The sequence below is a fragment of the Xyrauchen texanus genome, chromosome 9 (genome assembly GCF_025860055.1).
Source record: "Xyrauchen texanus isolate HMW12.3.18 chromosome 9, RBS_HiC_50CHRs, whole genome shotgun sequence".
NCBI lineage: Eukaryota > Metazoa > Chordata > Actinopteri > Cypriniformes > Catostomidae > Xyrauchen > Xyrauchen texanus.
Window position 1 is genome coordinate 787,008 of NC_068284.1, and position 21,290 is coordinate 808,297.

The 21,290-nt window shown below is 39.9% G+C and overlaps 1 protein-coding gene across 2 annotated transcripts in view; it reads left to right on the forward strand.

Annotated features, from left to right (window-relative positions):
* Positions 1 to 901: 901 nt before the first annotated feature.
* LOC127649408 (gastrula zinc finger protein XlCGF8.2DB-like) overlaps positions 902 to 21,290 on the forward strand; it is a 66,389-nt gene continuing 46,000 nt past the window's right edge. Inside the window, exon 1 of one of the 2 annotated variants that reach the window (XM_052134481.1) lies at positions 902 to 2,153. In XM_052134481.1, coding sequence (XP_051990441.1) covers positions 2,060 to 2,153 — 94 coding nt within the window. In that variant the 5' untranslated portion in view covers positions 902 to 2,059. The remainder of the gene's footprint in view (positions 2,154 to 21,290) is intronic. The other variant, XM_052134480.1, reaches the window with a different exon arrangement.

Consider the following 21,290-nt stretch of genomic DNA (forward strand, 5'->3'; position numbering starts at 1 on the left):
TCTGATATTACAGGAGATACCTCTTTTAAGAGCTTAGTTGGCATAGGATCTAACAAACAAGTTGTGGCTTTTGATGTTTCGATAAGTTTTGTTAGCTCTTCATGACCTATGATAGCGAAGGATTGAAGTTGCACATGAGGGAAATTATTCGACACTGTTTTCTGAGGTGCTATGACAGATGATTGCATAATTCCAATTTTATTTCTGATTATTTCAATTTTATCTGTGAAGAAATTCATGAAGTCATTACTCTTGAGCTGTGACGTAATATCTGGTTCGGTTGAGGCTTTATTCCTAACCAATTTAGCCACAGTACTGAATAAACATCTAGGATTGTTGTGGTTATTTTCTATGAGTTTACTAAAATATGCTGACTTGGCAGCTTTGAGTGCGTGTTTGTAGCTACAGACACTATCCTTCCATGCACCCTGAAATACTTCTAATTTTGTATTTTTCCACATGCGCTCCATTTTCCGAGCTGCTCTCTTGAGAGCATGAGTGTGATCATTGTACCATGGTGCAGGGCTTATTTCTTTAATTTTCTTTAATCGAAGTGTATGTTATTATTACTGTTAAGGTAAGGCCTTAATTACTTCATCAAGCTCCTCCAAGGTTATCTCAGAATTAAGAGAATATTTTTGCTCATATTTAAATAATTGTTATCCTCTCTATTTTTCTGATCAGCCTATTATATAACCTGTAAATTAATATATTTCCAGCTAAAGCTTAACAATATAATGTACACCACTTTTGAGATTTCCCTAAGAGCTCATTTCACGCATATCACAGATTTCACATCTTACATTAATAATTACTTAGAAGATTGTAGAGTTGAAAATGACAGTCAGTATGGTGAATAGATAATCAATATCATTAGATAGATCCCATCCAAGCCCCTGTTCTCCGCTCCTTTTAGGGAATATTTAGTTTCTATGACAACTATGGAATGCCAATAAGAACGAGAAGATCTTATTATTGATTTTTGCATCATAGTGAATGTGATGCCACATATAACAGAATGTGATTATCTGACTCCCGAGTGTATATAGACAATCACTGCTCAGACAGTATACGAGTGTTGAACAACATTGATGAAGATCCCACTGACACCTACATCAGCCACAGTAGAGAAAAGCCCACAGGGACGGAAGGACGGACGGACGGACGGACAGACAGATAGATAGATCAAACATTATGTATTTGCATCAGGGTTTCATTATTAATCTTAATGTTGGTATTAAAAAATGTAGGGCATTATATTGTATACGGAGGCTTCTGAGTAACTCTTTTTGAATATACACTGCCTGCCCCAAAAAAAGTTGCATACTCTCATATTACATTGGACCGCCTTAAGCAACATTTATTTATGTCCAGAGTTGTATTCTTTTTTGAGAGGCTTGTACAGTGGGCACTATGCATGATGGGTGCATTGCTTCATGTGCTTCCCTTTTTACCCGGACGCGCCCATCGCTTTGTAATAGGGTAAATCTGGACTCATCAGACCACATTAACTTTTTCCATTGCTCTGCAGTCCAATCTTTATTTTTAAAGTCATTTTTCCCGATTTTCCTCATTAACAAGTGGCTTTCTTGTGGCCACACAGCTGTTTATTCCCAATCCTGTAAGTTCTCGTTGCATTGTATGCATGGAAATTATCTTTCTTGGAGTCAAAAATGTTGAGAACCACTAGTTTAGGACATGTTTCTAAAACAGTAGATGGCGGTAGTTTGCGGTCCGCCGTTAAAAATCAAGAAGAAGAAGAAGAAGATGATGACGCAGAAGAAGCTGCCAGTTTGTTTGTTTATAATAAATCTTCCGAGCGTTGGACAATAGACAACGGCATGGGCGGAAATATAATGCCCGAATATCTAACATGAGAATTTAAATGTAACTCAGTGTAATCCGGACAAGTTTAAGAATCGCGATACTTACATAGTGCGTATAGAAGTATGGAAGTAAAATCCCGCGAATATTCTCATCATCCTAAACGTGAAGAAGACTTGTTTCAACACGAACAGGAATAACTCCAGGTGTTATCTGCGTGAGAAATCATTGTAAAATGATGTTTATTAAAGAAGAGAGTGAGGACATGAGTTATCCAGAAGCATGCAGTTCAAATGCCATGAAAGATGAAGATACTGAGGAACAAAGAGGTTTGTGTTCATTCATCAATCAGCTAAATGAAATCCATTAGAATGTGTGATCAGGCCTGGAGTCTCACCACTCATCTAGGCCAATCCATTATCCACCCTGAAGAGAAGAAAAAACGTTTACCTCGAAAATGTGTGGTAACATCTAAATTAACTGTTATAATTAGTCAAAAGTATTATTTAACATCACTGAATCAAACTGACTACACGATGTTACACCAACAGAACATATGTTAAGGGTTAAATCAAGTAGAAAAGGGTATTTACAGGTTATGTTATAGTGCACAACATTTTGAAATTACTGCTACTGTAATGTATCCTAAAAAGAACACCAATTTACCTTACTTTTAATATGATTAGACATTTTTGAAAATAATACCTTTATTCCTTTTTGTGTGTATTTCTGTTGGTCATAACTTAAACAATTTAATGAAAGCACACACATCCAATGGCAAAAAAAGCTCAATGTGGGTGCCCTACCAAATTGGTATCAGAAAAAGAGGGGAAATGTTGGCAAACCACAGCTCAAATTAGGTATCAATGTGTATCAAAATGTATTTTGATGTTCTCGCCTAAAGTGACATTTCGAGCCCACTGCTCTTCATCAGACAATAAAACCATTCAAAGGTCAGCCCTTATGTACTCCGGAACAATCAATCAATATACATCATGATTAATCAGAGATAAACACTAGAAAATGTTGTGATGCCTCAACGTGCACAAAGAGAATAAACAATCAAACCAAAGACAACCAAAAAGTGCAAAACAGAATAAAAAAGAAATAAAATAATAGTGAATCATGATAACAGAAATGATAACAAAAATTTATAGTATTAATAATGATAATAATAATATACAGTACTGTGCAAAACTCAGGCACATAAGATGTTTCACAAAAGCATTTTTCTTAAGATGGTTTTTTATATCTTCAGCTTTAGTGTGTCAATAGGAAATATAAATGTTTGACTCCCAAACATTACTTTTGCAAATAGAAAAGTTTAGAATAGAAGAACACGGAGCCCTGCAACAGATGTCATGTCCCCCACAGAGACCCCCACTGAACATCGTGTCAGTCTGAGATTACACAGAGACAGATGCAATTGAGACAGCCCAAATAGATAACTAGGAGAATTGGGGCTGTTTTGAAGGCAAAGGTTGTCACACCAAATGTTGATTTATATCTTTTTTATGTTTACTAGACTTTGCATGACATTTAAGTGATAATATTTATGGCATTATTATAGAAGACATCCTCACTATGCAACATTTTTCACAAGTGCCTAAAACTTTTTGTACTGTATATAAATTGAAAGTGCAAATGAAGATGTTACTGAAAAAAAAAAGTTATGTACAAATACAAATATGTAAAGTATATTAAACAAGTACATATAACACAAAGTATATACAATAACAATAAAAATCCATAGGCAAAAAACATCAGGTTAAGATACCATCAGGACATGGGGCAAAGGAAAATTCACATTGAAATATTAACTAAAGGTGAAAACCCAATCAATGCACAAATGAGCACCCTTTTACATCAACATTCTTATTGCAGACTATTTTTAGTACTGCTAGACTACTGTATATTGCACAGATAACAAATAAGAAATATTTAAGAAATTCGAGAAAGCAGGGCTCAACAATAAGGACTGCCCGATGGCCCGGGCCAGTGTGAGAAAGATTCAGGCCAGTTGCTAGAACTGTCACTTGCCTGATCGGGCCAGTGCTGCATTTATAACATTAGTGCAAGAAAACAACAAGCGAGAGAGCACAAACATTACACGGAGCGAACAAAGTCTTCTAACCGAGGAGCGAGCGCGAGTATAATTATCTCGCAAAGACGCACAAATTCATAATATACTGGACGGGCCAAGGCACAGTCGCATGCACACAAAAGATGGTGCAGACACCAAACGCACTCTCCGAGCACTGTCCTTGCTCTTTTCCAAGTGTCTTAGCAGCAGCTATTACCAATGTGTAGAAAATAGCAGGAAAAAAACCCACTTAATTAATTTCGTAGTGGGATTTAACGTCTTGTGCAATTCTGTGTTCACAGTGCGCAACATCCCCACATTTTTTGTTTTTACATGTTGGTGAAAAGTAGTAATCCACACATTTAAAAACAAGAAATCAACAGTTTCTTTCTATAGGACTGAAAATCCATGTCACTCCATGCATATGTCTCATCATCTCTCTCCGTGCAGCGTAGACTGTTTAACATGCATGTGCTCTCGTAACGGGACAGAGTGAAAACACTACAAATGGGCAAAACTTGCATGACTAAACGGGTGACCGAAAAGCCATCATCTCCTCCACAGAACTCTTGGCTTAAAAGCACATGTGTAAATGTTAGGACGGCTGAGGTTAATATGATGTATTTTTGAATTTATATCTATAAAGCACATATATGGGATTACATAAGGCAAATCATATCTTGCAAATTATAAATGTGATTACATTTTGGGGGACATTGTATTTCAAATTTGAAAATTAAAATTGGCTTGTTGAGCGCATTACCGTGGAGACATAGCGTGTGTGGAGGCTTCACGCTTTTCTCCAAGGCATTCACGCACAACCCACCACACGCTCCACCGAGAGCAAGAACCACATTATAGCAACCACAAGGAGGTTATCCCATGTGACTCTCCCCTCCCTAGCAACCAGGCCAATTTGGTTGCTTAGGAGACTTGGCTGGAGTCATTCAGCGTCTTTACTTGCTGAGCTACCCGTGCCCCTGTTGGACATTGTATTAAAAACATAAGATATGTAAAAAATATTTATCTTCTGACATATTTTTTGAAGCCATGATGGTATAAACAGCTATTTGTCATTTTTGTTTTGGGGCCAGTGAAAATGTTGGCAGACTCAGTAAAAATCTGAAGCACTGGCCCAACCGGGCCAGTAGAAATAATTCTTAGCATTGAGCCCTGGAAAGGAACTAAAGTTAAACTCTTCTTTCAGGCCTTTATGTGCTACAGTATCTAGAGTGTAAATCCAATAGGTTTAACACCTTAAAAACATATTATTAATATCACCTCCCCTTCAAGGACACTTCACTGATTCGATACCTATATACTTAAGTGTGGAAATGGAATGTCTTATACCAGCAAAAATGCCGTGCTGCCAGACTCTTAGGGTCTTGATACCTAATTGCACTTATATGTTCGGAGATACAGGTTTTAAGAGGTCTACTGGTTTTACGAATATAACACAAGGACAACTCAGCATGTAAATAACATTCACGGTCTTACAAGAAATAATCCCTCTTATTTTAAGTGTTTCCAGTATGTGGGTGTTTGAAAGTTTGTGTTTTGTAAGTAAAATTATATTGTTGACAATCATCACATCGATAGATGCCAGAAGGCACATTACTCAAAAAAAAAAAAATTGGACGATCTGACTATGGAGAAGATTGCACAACACTAGGTCACTGTCGACAATGTACCAGAAAATCTGATTGATTCTGGTAGTCATCCTCTCTACTTCAGATCCTCCAGATACAGCTAAATTGAGATATTGGTAAAGAATGCTTCAGTGGAACAGGGTGGTAAGAAGACCCATATAGTAACATATTATGGTCAGTGGGTTTACAGTATAGATTTGTTTCAAGACCAGTTTTTTTTGTGTTGTATTTTGTACAGTATTGTTGACCTATACGTCTAGAAAATTAATTCCATCACGATGGAATTCTAATGCACTACTGCGATCACTAACAAGACTGTGAAATTCCAGTAACTGGGATACTGTACCACTCCATATGCAAAAATATTATCAGGGCTCCCGACTGCGACTAAAATGGTCGCAAATGTGACCAAAAATATATTATTGCGACAGTAATTGAAAATCTAGTCGGCATTGGCGACAGTTGGGTTGTGTGCGTTCATATGCGATTTCAACAGATATCATCATGTGAGTTATTGAATGGTCAAAGATGAAAACAGGTTTTCAAGCATAAAAAAAATGTAAGTGTAATAAAACCTTAAATTTGTACTTTTTTCTGAACATTAGAATGAGTCCTGTAAGTTTTTTTTTTTTTTTTTTTTTTGCAAAAGAAATTATATGTTTTTTATAGGGATGTTCCGATCCACGGCATCGGTATCGTGCCGATACTGGCCCAGAACGCTAGATCGGTGATCGGAGGGGAGAAAAAAATATGAGCCGATATCCAGTTAAGCGGCGCAGCTTGTCACGTGATGACAGTAGTAGCCAATTATAGTCGCATGAGTATGAGAGTTAGCTACGGTATCTTACAGAATAGCCATGTCAGCGGTGTGGAATTATTTCAACCTTAAAGAGGAAAAAAGTCCAACGGTCGAATGCAAAATTTGCACTGCAAATGTTTCGAGGGGTGGCAGTGCTGTTGCTCGGTTTAACACCACTAACTTAATTAAGCATTTGGAAAAACACCACACGGAACGGAACAATATCAGGAATTTCTGCAAGCAACTGCTGCAAAGTAGAGCAAAACGCCCCGACAGCAGACATTGCTGGAATCAATACAAAGTCGAGAGAAACTCCCCCCGTGCAGCAACAAGGCGAAATTGATAACGGAGAAACTAGTTCAGTTTATTGTCCTGGACGACTAACCCCTTTCAGTGGTAGAAAATGTGGGGTTTCGACGCTTAATTGAGCATCTCGAGCCTCGCTACACTTTGCCCAGTCGGCATTATATAACGGAAAAGGTAATCCCTCAGATGTACAATGAAGTTTGCGATGTCCTCTCCAAACTTTTGGAGAATGTAAGTGCGATTAGTCTCACAACAGACATCTGGAGCTCAGACGTGAGTCCAATGTCCTTGTTGAGTCTGACCGCGCAATGGATAGACTCTGATTTTAGTTTGAAAAAAGCTGTGTTGCATGCGCGAGAGTTTCGTGGCTCGCACACAGGGGAGTTTATTATGGCAGCAATTGAGATGTTGCGTGAATGGAAGATTAATAAAAACAAAGTCCATGTAATTTTAAGGGACAATGCAAAAAACATGAAGAAGGCCATGGATCAACTTGGCGTGGCGAGTTTAGGATGCTTCGCGCACACACTGCAGCTAATTGTACATGAGGGACTGTTGTCGCAGCGCAGTGTAAGTGACACATTGGCCAATGCGAGAAAAATTGTAGGCCACTTTAAACACTCACCGCTTGCCTATGCACGGTTAGAAGACATCTAAGTGGAGCTAAATATGCAGCCTAAGCGTCTGCAGCAGGACGTCCGAACTAGATGGAACAGCACCCAGTACATGATTGAAAGCCTCATTGCGCAAAAACGGACACTATCTGCATATACAGCTGAATACGACCTGCCAGCCACACTGACAGCAAACCAGTGGGGGCTGTTGGAGAATGCTTCCACGGTTCTGGCCCCTTTTGAGGAGATGACAAGGGCGGTGAGTGCCTCCTCCGCATCTGTAGCTGATGTCATCCCCGTTGTGTGTGTCCTGAAACGTGTTCTCAGTCAGGAAAACGAGGATGATCAGGGGATTAAGACAATGAAAAGTACCCTCCTTGACGCAGTCAACAGACGATTTAATGACGTGGAATCTGAGCCATTATACTCGGTTGCTACTCTGCTGGATCCACGTTACAAAGACAGGTAAGGGAATTTCTGTTAACTTTATTTAGTGTGTGTGTGTGTGTGTGTGTGTGTGTGTGTGTGTGTGTGTGTGTGTGAGAGAGAGAGAGAGGGGGAAACAAATCCCTCATACCTGTGTGTGTGTGTGTGTGAGAGAGAGAGAGGGAAACAAATCCCTCATACGTGTGTGTGTGTGTGTGTGTGTGTGTGTGTGTGTGTGTGTGTGTGTGAGAGAGAGAGAGAGAGGGGGAAACAAATCCCTCATACCTGTGTGTGTGAGAGAGGGAAACAAATCCCTCATACCTGTGTGTGTGTGAGAGGGAAACAAATCCCTCATACCTGTGTGTGTGTGTGTGTGTGTGTGTGTGTGTGTGTGTGTGTGTGTGTGTGTGTGTGTGTGTGTGTGAGAGAGGGAAACAAATCCCTCATACGTGTGTGTGTGTGTGTGTGTGTGTGAGAGAGAGAGAGAGAGAGAGAGAGAGAGAGATAGAGTAACAAATCCCTCATACCTCTGTATGGAATTTGCACTACCATTTCATTATTTTCACGTCAAGTACTGTATAAGTCTTCCAAGCAGACAAATAACTTGATATTAAGGAAATACTAGACTATTAATATTTTATATATTTTATCATACCAGGTACTTCACAAATGCAGACACTTTGAGACTTGGAAAGGAAGCATTACTGGCGCATGGTAGGAAAGATGGAGGAAGTGTTGAAGACCACATCTGAAACTACAGCCTCTGAGCCAGCAGACAAAACTCCACGGATGGAGGCGTTAGGCACAAGTACCAGCAGCCTTGGCAGCATCTTTAATGAAATCCTGGAGGAGAGCCAAGTATTACCTGTTCCAAAGAAAACCACAAGTGCACAAATTCAAGTGGAGACCTACCTAAGTGATTCCGAATACCAAATATTCCACGGTCGGACAATCCCTTACTTTACTGGAAAGTAAACGAACCTCGACTGCCCTCCCTGGCAGCCACGGCAGTTAAGTTTATCTGTGCTCCCTGCACAAGTGTAGAGAGTGAGAGGCTCTTTAGCACTTGTGCAGCCTCAAATGTGATTAATGAAAAAAGGAGCAGGCTGACGTCGGAGACAGCTGAAAAAATAATCTTCCTAAAGAAGAATCTGCCCCTCATGGTTATGTGAGCAAACGTAAAACATGTTCAAGAACTTTGTTACAGGGAAACTGCACCCGTGAAAGTGATTTTTAATTTTTATAATTGTTAATAAAGCAGCTAGGTCAGTAAGTTTGTTAAGGTTTAAACTGTTTAAGGTTAGGGTAAGGTTTAAACTGTTTGTTAATGTTATGTTATATTTATGTTATACATATTTATGTCTTTCAGTGCCTTTTTGTTATTACTGTGATTTGCACATAGCTGCACTGTGAGGGATAGTTTTGTATTTATTTGGTTATTTACAATGTAGAATGCTGCTGTTTAAATTGTTTTAACTTTAAACCTGTTGGTAGCTAGCTAGCTTTAAGTACTGAAGTACCTGTATTTTTATTTATTTATATATTTTTTATTTTTTTGTAGGGTTTGAATAAAGGGTGGCAATCTTTCATAATCAACTGTTGTTGTGGACTATATACTGGAGGTATATTTTAGGTGGCTAATTGAGAATAGTGCTATATATTTTATTAGTTTAAGAATAAAATAAAAATATCGGATTGATATTGGTATCGGCAAAAGCCAAAGCTGCGACATCGGTATCGGAAGTGGAAAAGTGGTATCGGGACATCCCTAGTTTTTTACCATGATTTATAGTGGATGCCCACTAAAATGTCATTCAGGGTAACAATAGTTTGTATACAATAAAATCTTGTCAGGCATATTTATAACAATCATTTGATGACATATGAAAAGACTCTTTTTAAGGATCACAATGTAGCCCTCAAATACTAATTATTTATCATTTTAAATCTTTATACTTTGCCAATATCCTTCAAACCACTAGGGCTTACCCATTTGTTAGCAAGAAGTTTTTGTAAGGAAGTGAAATTAATTTAAAATATAATAAAATTTAGTATGATCACATATTCCTTTTATATAATTTAATAAATACAGGTAAGAATAAGTGTTTTTTTTTATTTTTATTTTTTTTTACCTAAATCTATCTTTACGCCAAATGACCATGGTTTGTTACTCTGAATGACGTTTTTTCAAAAAGCGAGAGAGTGTATTAGTATTGTCATTGTTCCCATTATTGCAATGTTTTTAGTATTAGTCTGTATTAAATTAGTTTTAATAATATTCTTGAGTAAATGACAGCATAAGCAGATGTTGAGGCATGTGAATAATGGTTCAACATGCATAACAAAGCCCTTTAAACTGAAATGTACAACAGAAGAACAGATTGTTATACCTGTATAAACAAAACAAACATTGGTGGTATGGCTGGGCGATATGGCAAAAATATTATCACTTTATTCTTTTAATTCGATATCGATATTTATCACGATATTGAATCACAATACAGTCTGAATGGACCATTTTTCTATTTTCATTAAAGTGAGAAAGACTACGCTACAAACAATAATTGTTTTGTCTTTCATCCTTGTCAGAGATGATGACATCTGAATAATTTCACAAAATTAGAACTGAAATCTATTTGTTTATTATTAATGTCTTGGAACATGCAGATTAATAAAACTAAATTTAGAAAGAAAACTTTATCGTCTAAAGGCGTTCTGGAAACACGCACCTCATGTTTACGCACATGTGGGGAAAAGAGGACAGCCCGGGACAGGGCATCAGTGAAGCGTGCAAGAGAAAAATATTCAAGAATACAGTGCAGAAAGATCAGATATGATGGCACTGTTGTTTTGTCACGCTGCTCACTAGAGACGAGGAGAGGGCGTAACCGTCGTCATGATATCTTGCAGTCAAGATGGAATCAATCTGGGATCCGGAACGCGGTGACCTGCGTAGCGGGGTCGAGCTTGACGCTTGGCTTCCATAGGAAGGAATTGAAAGCGCTCACTCACATTCACTCAGCACGCGCCAGTGGAAACATACGACAAGAAAGCCAAACTGCTAGTGTTTTTAGCAACACGTGTCTAGATGTAGGACACAGGCTAAATATCGTTTTTTTTATCGCAAAATTTATTGATATTGTTTTATCGCCCAGCCCTAATTGGTGGCAATACAATATATTCAATATCTCTCATTTTATTGAGAACTCAGAACTTAAAAGAACACACACACACACTCCTGCCTACTCAATAAACTTCTCCCAATCTGCACTAGTAAGTTTGGACTTCCTCAGGTTTAATGGCTCAGGTTCAGACACTATTGCCTTCACATCTGATATGAAGTAAAATATTCTGTCTGGTGTCTCAGGCCACACAAATGCATTCTTTCCAGCTCCACTTTGATGCATGCAGTTAATCTCTAATTCGTCACCTACAGCCTGCAAAACCTGCCCAACAAAGGGCTTGCCTTTGTCATAGAGGACCACAACATATTTGCCGGTTAAGTCTTCAGCAGGTTCCACTGTCACAGAGGCTTCTGTATTTGTTCCACTGACCTCTTGGAGGGTTTGAAAGTCGATCTGCACTGATGGTCCACATTCACAAGTAGCATTGATTCTGGAGCAGAAACAGGATACCGATGGTGGATCTTCCCAGGCTTGTTTGCCACAATTTGGTGGATTTTTAAAGTGTCCTTCACAGGTGGCAGCTAATTTGGAACAGCTTCATCATACCTGCTTACCTCAGTCATACCAATCCAAAATTATTTGATGCATGATGTGGTGTCTTGGAGGACTTTGAAGAGATCTTTTTTGTCCTGGATATCTCCTCGCTTTTGTACAAAGTTATCTTTGGACAGCACCACTCAATTCATCTTGTGCCCCTTTTCTCAGAGAAGTTCCATGTCACCTGTTTGAACCCAAGGAGAAAAGAGACTGTGCTCATCAGGTAAAAATTATTGCGATTTCTGTACTGGGTTACTGGGCCATCGCTCTTGTAGTGAACTCAAATTCTCCAGTACTGGCTTGAGGTTAGCCCAGACAGCACGTTCATCATGACGCAATTAATCTGAAATTGTAGCATAGGACTGGTGACTCTCAGATGTGTATGCTACACTTGTGTGAATGGTGGCCTGCCTTCGGTTGCCACCAAAGTGAAATGCCTGCACTTCAGTGGCGAATTTGCATGTTAGTTTTCTGAAAAGTTCATGTGGAGTACAGCCTCTACCTCAGATAGGATCTCCTTTAGATGTCGACACTGTTCTACTTGGTGGAGACAGTTATAGTGGTGTCTTGTTAGAAAGTCAAGCTTATTATTGAAGACTTTCAAAAGATCATTCCAGGTCCCATTTTTGTCGTCTTCACAATGTTGGTGAATGGCTTATCCCCTACTACGGTCTTCTCTCTTTCCCACTGTTGCCACATAGTCTTTACAGGTTTTTCAGGCACTTCAAACTCACCATAGCAGCACTTGGCACACACGGTACATGCAGTTTTTTTCTTTGGGTGGCAGACGTTTGCTGCTATTAGTTCAGAAATGCTTGATGTTTTTGAACCAGAAGTTTAACATTCTCATGATCTATACAAGCACATGATCGGAACGATCACTTGCTTTTGGTTCAGTGATGTGAAATGGCCTTAAGCATAAGAAAGAGTCCTCACTGTCCACTTCTGAGTTATACTCTCCAGAGTTCCTTCAGTGTCTTTGTGAGGATGCATCTCTGAAGTTTAGTTTTGTTTTTTGTTACAGTGTCTTTCTTACCAGACAGCTGTTGGCTGTTCACATCTCTACTCAGAAAAGAACAGACGTTTTCTCGTTGTGATGCCTTTTCCTTCAAACACCTTTCCCTCTTGCTCCCCTTTTTTGGTCTGCTCTTATTCTTAGACCTTTGTAACTCTTTCCTAATCTATTCATACTTTTTTTGGGCTTGGGCTAGTTATTTTTTCAATTGGAAGAGCCGTTTCCTCAATTTCAAATTTAAGTTTTTCAGTCTTTTACAAGTCTTACCCACCAGTTTCTGTTCCGGGGTGGAGGAGGCCAATGGTTCTGCTGGTGGAGCCTGAGGCTGTGGAGTGGGTTCTGCTGGTGGACCTGAGGCTGTGGAGTGGGTTCTGCTGGTGGAGCCTGAAGCTGTGGTGTGGGAACAGCAGGAGAGTTTCTTTCAAGAACTTCCTCAGAAGGCCCCACAAAGGAATCTGGCGTAAGATCCTGAACTTCCCTAATACGTTTTGCTTCTACCCTATGTTTTCTTTGATTTTTCCCACCATTGCTTTCGCCTCTTCTCAGCTGCAGCATCTGATAAATTCCTGATGGCCGGGTGATCAGGATTTCCACCCAAGTCTCCACCCTTGCTTTCTTCTCTGATAGCTGAAATGCAGATTTCATGCAATTATTGACATGGATATAAACTCTGTGTTATTAATTATGAATACTTTATGTTTGACAACATAAATGACATGTTATCAGGATGGGTATTTCAGTGGCTTCTCTTGAACTTGACATAGGGCCCCTCCCTGTGTCCAGAAATAGTGGTAAGCTATTATTCTGACAATTGCAATCCTCCATACCTTTCTTGTCTCCTTGCTAAGAGCGTTGCCCTAGCTACTGGGTCTGCATTTACTTTCTGGCGGTGCCTAGCAACTCTCTCTTTGTTCGTGGGCATCTAAAATAAATAAATAATATTAATTATCTTTATTAAAAATAAAACATGCATTATAATATTAATATTTATCAAGTTTAACACATTTGTCAGTGTTAAACATCCCTCATTTAACTGAAATATAAATAAAATGCTAAATTGTTATCTAAACAGTATGTAATGGATGACACTGTGGTGTAGCAGAGAATTTGCATTACACCAAATGACAAAAACTTTACCCTGAATGACGAAACTCTTCAGCTTATATTGCAGGCATCAACTGGCTACCTATATCAAATATTGAGCTTGACCAGTAAAGTTAATCACAATTATTCACAACATCTACAGGTGCTGGTGATATAATTAGAATTTCATCAAAAAGTTGATTTATTTCAGTAATTCCATTCAAAAAGTGAAACTTGGATATTATATTCATTCATTACACACAGACTGATATATTTCAAATGTTTATTTCATTTAATTGTGATTAAAACTGACAAGTAATGAAAATCCCAAATTCAGTATCTCTGAAAATTAGAATATTACTTAAGACCAATACAAAAAAAGGATTTTTAGAAATGTTGGCCAACTGAAAAGTATGAGCATGTACAGCACTCAATACTTAGTTGGGGCTCCTTTTGCCTGAATTACTGCAGCAATGCAGCGTGGCATGGAGTCGATCAGTCTGTGGCACTGCTCTAGTGTTATTAGAGCCCAGGTTGCTCTGATAGTGGCCTTCAGCTCTTCTGCATTGTTGGGTCTGGCATATCTCATCTTCCTCTTCACAATACCCCATAGATTTTCTATAGGGTTAAGGTCAGGCGAGTTTGCTGGCCAATTAAGAACAGGGATACCATGGTCCTTAAACCAGGTACTGGTAGCTTTGGTACTGTGTGCAGGTGCCAAGTCCTGTTGGAAAATGAAATCTGCATCTCCATAAATTTGGTCAGCAGCAGGAAGCATGAAGTGCTCTAAAACTTCCTGGTAGACTGCTGCGTTGACCTTGGACCTCAGAAAACACAGTGGACCAACACCAGCAGATGACATGGCACCCCAAACCATCACTGACTGTGGAAACTTTACACTGGACTTCAAGCAATCTGGATTCTGTGCCTCTCCTCCAGACTCTGGGACCTTGATTTCCAAAGGAAATGCAAAATTTACTTTCATCAGAGAACATAACTTTTGGACCACTCAGCAGTCCAGTCCTTTTTGTCTTTAGCCCAGGCGAGACGCTTCTGACGCTGTGTCTTGTTCAAGAGTGGCTTGACACAAGGAATGCGACAGCTGAAACCCATGTCTTGCATATGTCTGTGCGTGGTGGTTCTTGAAGCACTGACTCCAGCTGCAGTCCACTCTTTGTGAATCTCCCCCACATTTTTGAATGGGTTTTGTTTCACAATCCTCTCCAGGGTGCGGTTATCCCTATTGCTTGTACACTTTTTTTTTCTACCACATTGCTTGTACACTTTTTTTTTCTACCAGATCTTTTCCTTCCCTTTGCCTCTCTATTAATGTGCTTGGACACAGAGCTCTGTGAACAGCCAGCCTCTTTAGCAATGACCTTTTGTGTCTTGCCCTTCTTGTGCAAGGTGTCAATGGTCGTCTTTTGGACAGCGGTCAAGTCGGCAGTCTTCCCCATGATTGTGTAGCCTACAGAACTAGACTGAGAGACCATTTAAAGGCCTTTGCAGGTGTTTTGAGTTAATTAGCTCATTAGAGTGTGGCACCCGGTGTCTTCAATATTGAACATTTTCACAATATTCAAATTTTCTGAGATACTGATTTTGGGGTTTTTCATTAGTTGTCAGTTATAATCATCAAAATTAAAAGGAATGAACACTTGAAATATATCAGTCTGTGTGTAATGAATGAATATAATATCCAAGTTTCACTTTTTGAATGGAATTACTGAAATAAATCAACTTTTTGATGATATTCTAATTATATGACCAGCACCTGTACTTATTTTTCAAGAAATGTAACAATAAAAGTGTTTTTTGGCATTTCACTGAATGACATGTGGTTTTGTAACTTAGGTTACCACACCATGAAAAGGTGAAATTATAAAATATTTAAGAGCAGTAAACTCACCTTGTTGCATCACCACACAGTCTTCAGGGTGCCTTTTGATGATGTCACAGACTGTTGAATGACTATTAGTTTTTGATGAGATTTCAAAATGGCTTTTTGATCCTGACACTGAATAAATCTAACAAACTGCACATTTGTGACAAAAGTCCCCTGGTTATTTCAATACTTGAAATACCGCTCTGGAGCAGGTTTTCATCAAGGATGTCTCTGTACATTGCTGCATTCATCTTTCCCTCGATCCTGACTAGTCTCCCAGTCCCTGCCACTGAAAAACATCCCCACATCACGATGCTGACACCACCATGCTTCACTGTATGGATGGTATTGGCCAGGTGATGGCCAACCTGGTTTCCTTCAGACATGGTGATGAGCGGTACCTGGTTTCCTTCAGACATGACGCCTGCCATTCAGGCCAAAAGATTCAATCTTTGCTTCATCAGACCAGAGAATTTTGTTTCTCATGGTCTGAGAGTCCTTCAGGTGCCTTTTGGCAAACTCCAGGCAGGCTGTCCTGTGCCTTTTACTGGGGAGTGGCTTCTGTCTGGCCACTCTACTATACAGGCCTGATTGGTGGAGTGCTGTAGAGATGGTTGTTCTTCTGGAAGGTTCTCCTCTCTCCACAGAGAAATGCTGGAGCTCTGTCAGAGTCACCATCAGCTTCTTGGTCACCTCCCTGACTAAGGCCCTTCTCCCCCTATCGCTCAGTTTGGCCAGGTGGCCAGCTATAGGAAGAGTCCTGGTGGTTCGAAACTTCCATTTACGGATGATGAAGGCCACTGTGCTCATTGGGACCTTCAATGCTGCAGAAATCTTTCTGTACCCTTCCCCAGATCTGTGCCTCGATACAATCCTGTCTCGGAGGTCTACAGACAATTCCTTGGACTTCATGGCTTGGTTTGGGCTCCGATATGCACCGTTAACTGTGGGACCTTATATAGACAGGTGTGGGCCTTTCCAAATCATCTCCAATCAACTGAATTTACCACAGGTTGACTCCATCCAGTGGAAACAGGATGCACCTGAGCTAAATTTTGAGTGTCATGACAAAGGCTATGAATACTTATGTACATGTTATTTTTTTTTATTTTTAATAAATTTGCAAAGATTTAAAAAAAACTTCTTTCTCGTTGTCATTATGGGGTATTGTTTGTAGAATTTTGTGGAAAATAATGAATATAATCCATTTTGGAATAAGGCTGTAACAAAATGTGGAAAAAGTGAAGCGCTGTGAATACTTTCCGGATGCACTGTATATATGTGTGTGTGTGTGTGTAATAAATATATATACATATTTACATTTATGCATTTGGTAGATGCTTTTATCCAAAGCAACTTGCAGTGCAATTATTTCATGGACAATCCCCCCAGAACAACCTGGAGTTAAGTGCCTTGCTCAAGGGCACAATGGTGGTGGCCGTTGGGTTCGAACCAACGACCTTCTGATTAACAGCCCTGTGATTTAGCCACTACACACATATATATAATTACTGTTTTGATCACTTTTATTATTTTAATTGCTTTTTCATTTTGAGTGCAATTTGAATTTAGAAATGTATTTGATTTAAGTTTTTAAATTTTTTAACTTAATTTAATTTTCAATATAAAATCACTAAAGCAAGAATATTCACCGATCCCGCCGATGAAATTGTATATTGTGAGATAATATATATATATATCTCACAATATACAATTACATCGGCAGGATCAGTGAATATTCTTGCTTTAGTGATTTTACATTGAAAATTAAATATATATAATATATATCTATATCGTGAAGGAGGGAACAAAATGAATTCATTCACACACGATGTATTTTCCCAGACACCGATATACCCGACAGGTAGAATTTTTTTTTTTTTTAAATAAGTTGAAAGTTTGAAATCAAGGTGTCTTGCTTTATTGTGTAGGCTTAACCCTAACCCTGCTTAACGTAAATTACCTCATAGTAACACCTAGCGTCCAACCAGCGTTAATACCGGTGTTTGTCAGTTTACTGTGGAGTTTTTTGTGTGTTGTTGATATTTTGTGAACAACCGACCAATCAAAACTTTGTTGACCAAGACTCTTCTCATCGACTAACATTTGGTCTACTATCAGGGGCAGCCCTAGTGCTTTTGCATAAACCGCCACAGTGCACATCAGCATGCTCCAGAGACAAGACCGGCAGAGCTCTGGGACAGCGCAGAGCGAAACTTCCGTGATTAATAGTGCGTTCCATTTGTACTCTGAAATCGGAAATTCTGAGTTCCCAGTAGTATCTTTTAACTGGAACACCCCCTCAAGTCAGAATTCTGACTCAGAAACTCGGAGGAACTGCAACAACCCCGACTTCAAACTCCAAAATGGCTGCTCCGCGCATCAACAGTAAGTGAAACCATAGTAATATATTGTTTATTAGCACTTCTGTTTGTCTGTGTCTCAATAAACAGTACTATCCAACCTCTGTGGAAATGATACTTCGGCATTATCTGTGCAAAATACTGCTTTTTTTTTTATGTGTTTTTGTCGACTGGTATTGCTAACAATGTTTACTTCCCCCACCCCGTTTTGTGGAAAGTAAACTTTAACTTGTTAGATAAGCTAAAGCAGGAAATGTTTTGGTTAGATTTGCTCTATAGTTGTTTGTATTCCGAAAGCGCAAGCACAACAAAGGTTTGCCTGGACACGTCCATCTTGGTTTTCCGACTTGTGTACTGGAACGCGGTCAACTCGGTGTGACATCATTCCCAGCTCCGACTTCCGAGGTAAATGGAACGCACCATAAGCTGAGCCTCACTCGATAATGCGGCAGCCGGTGGATACCACAAAGCTTATTTGGCCCATTTTAATTCTACAGAGAACATTCTATTATAAAGCTCTATAGAGAAGTGAAACTTCTCAGCCTCTACATAATAAACTGCACTGATGAGGTAAAGAGGAAAAAACACATAATCAGTTTTAGAATAAATTTAAACATCCTTACTAAAATATATATATATATATATATATAAGTTACACAAGCTGGTACTGTGACTAGTACAGATTAAATTTAAATCTGTTAGTCTATTTTAAGTCAAGTCAATTTTATTTGTATAGCGCCTTTCACAACACACATCGTTTCAAAGCAGCTTTACAGAAAATCAGGCATTAACAGAAGATAAAACTGTAATGTCTATAATGTCGAAGAATCATCATTGTGTAATTGGATAACATTTTTAAAAATAAGTAATTAAATAATTTTATTAATATCCCCAGTGAGCAAGTTGAAGGCGACTGGCGAGGAACACAAAACTCCATAAGAAGTTGATTAATGGAGAAAAATAACCTTGGGAGAAACCAGGCTCACTGTGGGGGCCAGTTCCCCTCTGGCTAACATCATGAATATAATGTAAATATTACTTCTGTATAGTTTAAAATTATTAAACTAAGTAAGTGTTAAGGGTCAGTGTTTAAACATTGATTTTGTATGAACTAAGATTAATGACTTATGTCTTTGAAGTCCATTCTGGATTAACTGCAGAAGTTCACATAGATGCAATTGTCCTTGTTAATTGGCTGATGAAGTCTTTTGTTGGCAATTGTTCGTCTATGCATGCCATTATAAGATTGTAGTCCATCAATAGACTGAGGAGATGCAGGCAGAGATCAGGGATGTGAAACGCAGTATTACAACTGTGCAAGTTGTAGTTCAAGGATTCTAAATGTTTTTAGGCTATTTCATAACAAATACTACAGTATTTATTTATTTTTTAGAAAAGATTATTAACAATAAACTTACCACTGTATAGGGGTGCCATCCATGGTCTTACTTCAAATGCCGGTGTTAATCAAGTCAAGTGTTTTTTATTGTCGTTTCAACCATATACAGTTAGTACAGTACACAATGAAACGAGACAACGTTCCTCCAGGAACATGTGCTACATTAAACAACATAGGACAAACCCAGAACCACATGAGACTACACAGACTAAATAACATACCTATATAAAGTGCACATGCAAACAGTATGGGACAGTACAATGAATTACTAACAATGAACAGGACAATAGACACAGTAAGGGACAGTGCAGCGCCGACCAGTACACAGTAGTGCAAAAAGATGACGGTTTCTAAAAATGCCAAATGTAAACATAACATACCATGAGATAGTGTTCTATGCACATAGCAGTTATTGAGGTAGCAGCCAGTTATAAAATGACAAAATTAAAGTGCAACTCAGGACGTGTGTGTGTGTCAAACCAGATTCTGAGTATTGAGGAGTCTGATTGCTTGGGGGAAGAAGCTGTTACACAGTCTTGCCGTGAGGGCCCGAATGCTTCGGTACCTCTTGCCAGACGGCAGGAGGGTAAAGAGTTTGTGTGAGGGGTGTGTGAGGACATCCACAATGCTGGTTGCTTTGCGGATACAGTGTTTTTTGTAAATGTCTTTGATGAAGGGAAGATTGACCCCAATGATCTTCTCAGCTGTCCTCACTATCCTCTGCAGTGCTTTGCAGTCCGAAATGGTGCAAGTCCCAAACCAGGCAGTGATGCAGCTGCTCAGGATGCTCTCAATAGTCCCTCTATAAATGTAGTGAGGATGGTGGGTGGGAGATGTGCTTTCCTCAGCCTTTGAAGAAAGTAGAGATGCTGCTGGGCTTTCTTGGTAATAGAGCTGGTGTTGAGGGACCAGGTGAGGTTCTCCACCAGGTGAACACCAAGGAATTTGGTGCTCTTGACTATCTCCACAGAGGATCATTCGATGTTCAGCGGAGATTGGTCACTCTGTGCTCTCCTAAAGTCAACAACCATCTCTTTTGTTTTGTCGACATTCAGAGACAGGTTGTTGGCTCTATACCAGTCCGTTAGCCACTGCACCTCCTCTCTGTATGCTGATGAGACCCACCATGGTTGTGTCATCGGCGAACTTGATGATGTGATTCGAGCTGTGCATTGCTGCACAGTCGTGAGTCAGCAGAGTGAACAGCAGCGGACTGAGCACACAGCCCTGGGGGGCCCCAGTGCTCGGTGGTGGTGGTGGAGATACTGTTCCCGATCCGGACTGACTGAGGTCTCCTAGTCAGGAAGTCCAGGATCCAGTTGCAGAGGGAGGTGTCCAGGCCCAGCAGGTTCAGCTTTCCAATCAGGTGCTGGGGAATGATTGTGTTGAATGCTGAGCTGAAGTCTATGAACAGCATTCAAACGTATGAGTCCTTTTTATCTAGGTGGGTGAGGGTCAGATGGAGGGTGATGGCGATGGCATCGTCTGTTGAATGGTTTTGACGATACGCAAACTGCAGTGGGGCTAGTGAGGGGGGCAGCTGGGTCTTAATGTGCCTCATGAAGAGCGTCTCAAAGCACTTCATGATGATGGGTGTGAGTGCGACGGGACGGTAGTTGTTGAGGCAGGACACTGAAGACTTCTTTGGCATGGGGACGATGGTGGTGGCCTTGAAGCATGTTGGAACGATAGCGTTGCTCAGAGAGATGTTGAAGATGTCGGTAAGAACATCTGCCAGCTGGTCTGCACATCCTCTGAGCACTCTGCCAGGAATGTTGTCTGGCTCAGCAGCCTTCCCTGGGTTGACTCTGTAGAGTTTTCCTCACATCAGCCATGGTAAGACCGAGCACCTGGTCGTTGGGAGGAGGGGTGGTCTTCCTCACCACCACGTCATTCTGCACTTCAAACCGAGCGTAGAAGGCGTTCAGAGCATCTGGATGGGAGGCATCTTTGTCACAGGCAGCTGATGTTGTCCTGTAGTTGGTGATGGCCTGGATGCCTTGCCACGTGCGCTGCATGTTCCTGCTGTCCTGGAAGTGACTCTGGATTCTCTGGGCCTGTGTGCGCTTTGCCTCTCTGATGGCCCGGGACAGTTTGGCCCTCGCTGTTCTTAGGGCTGCCT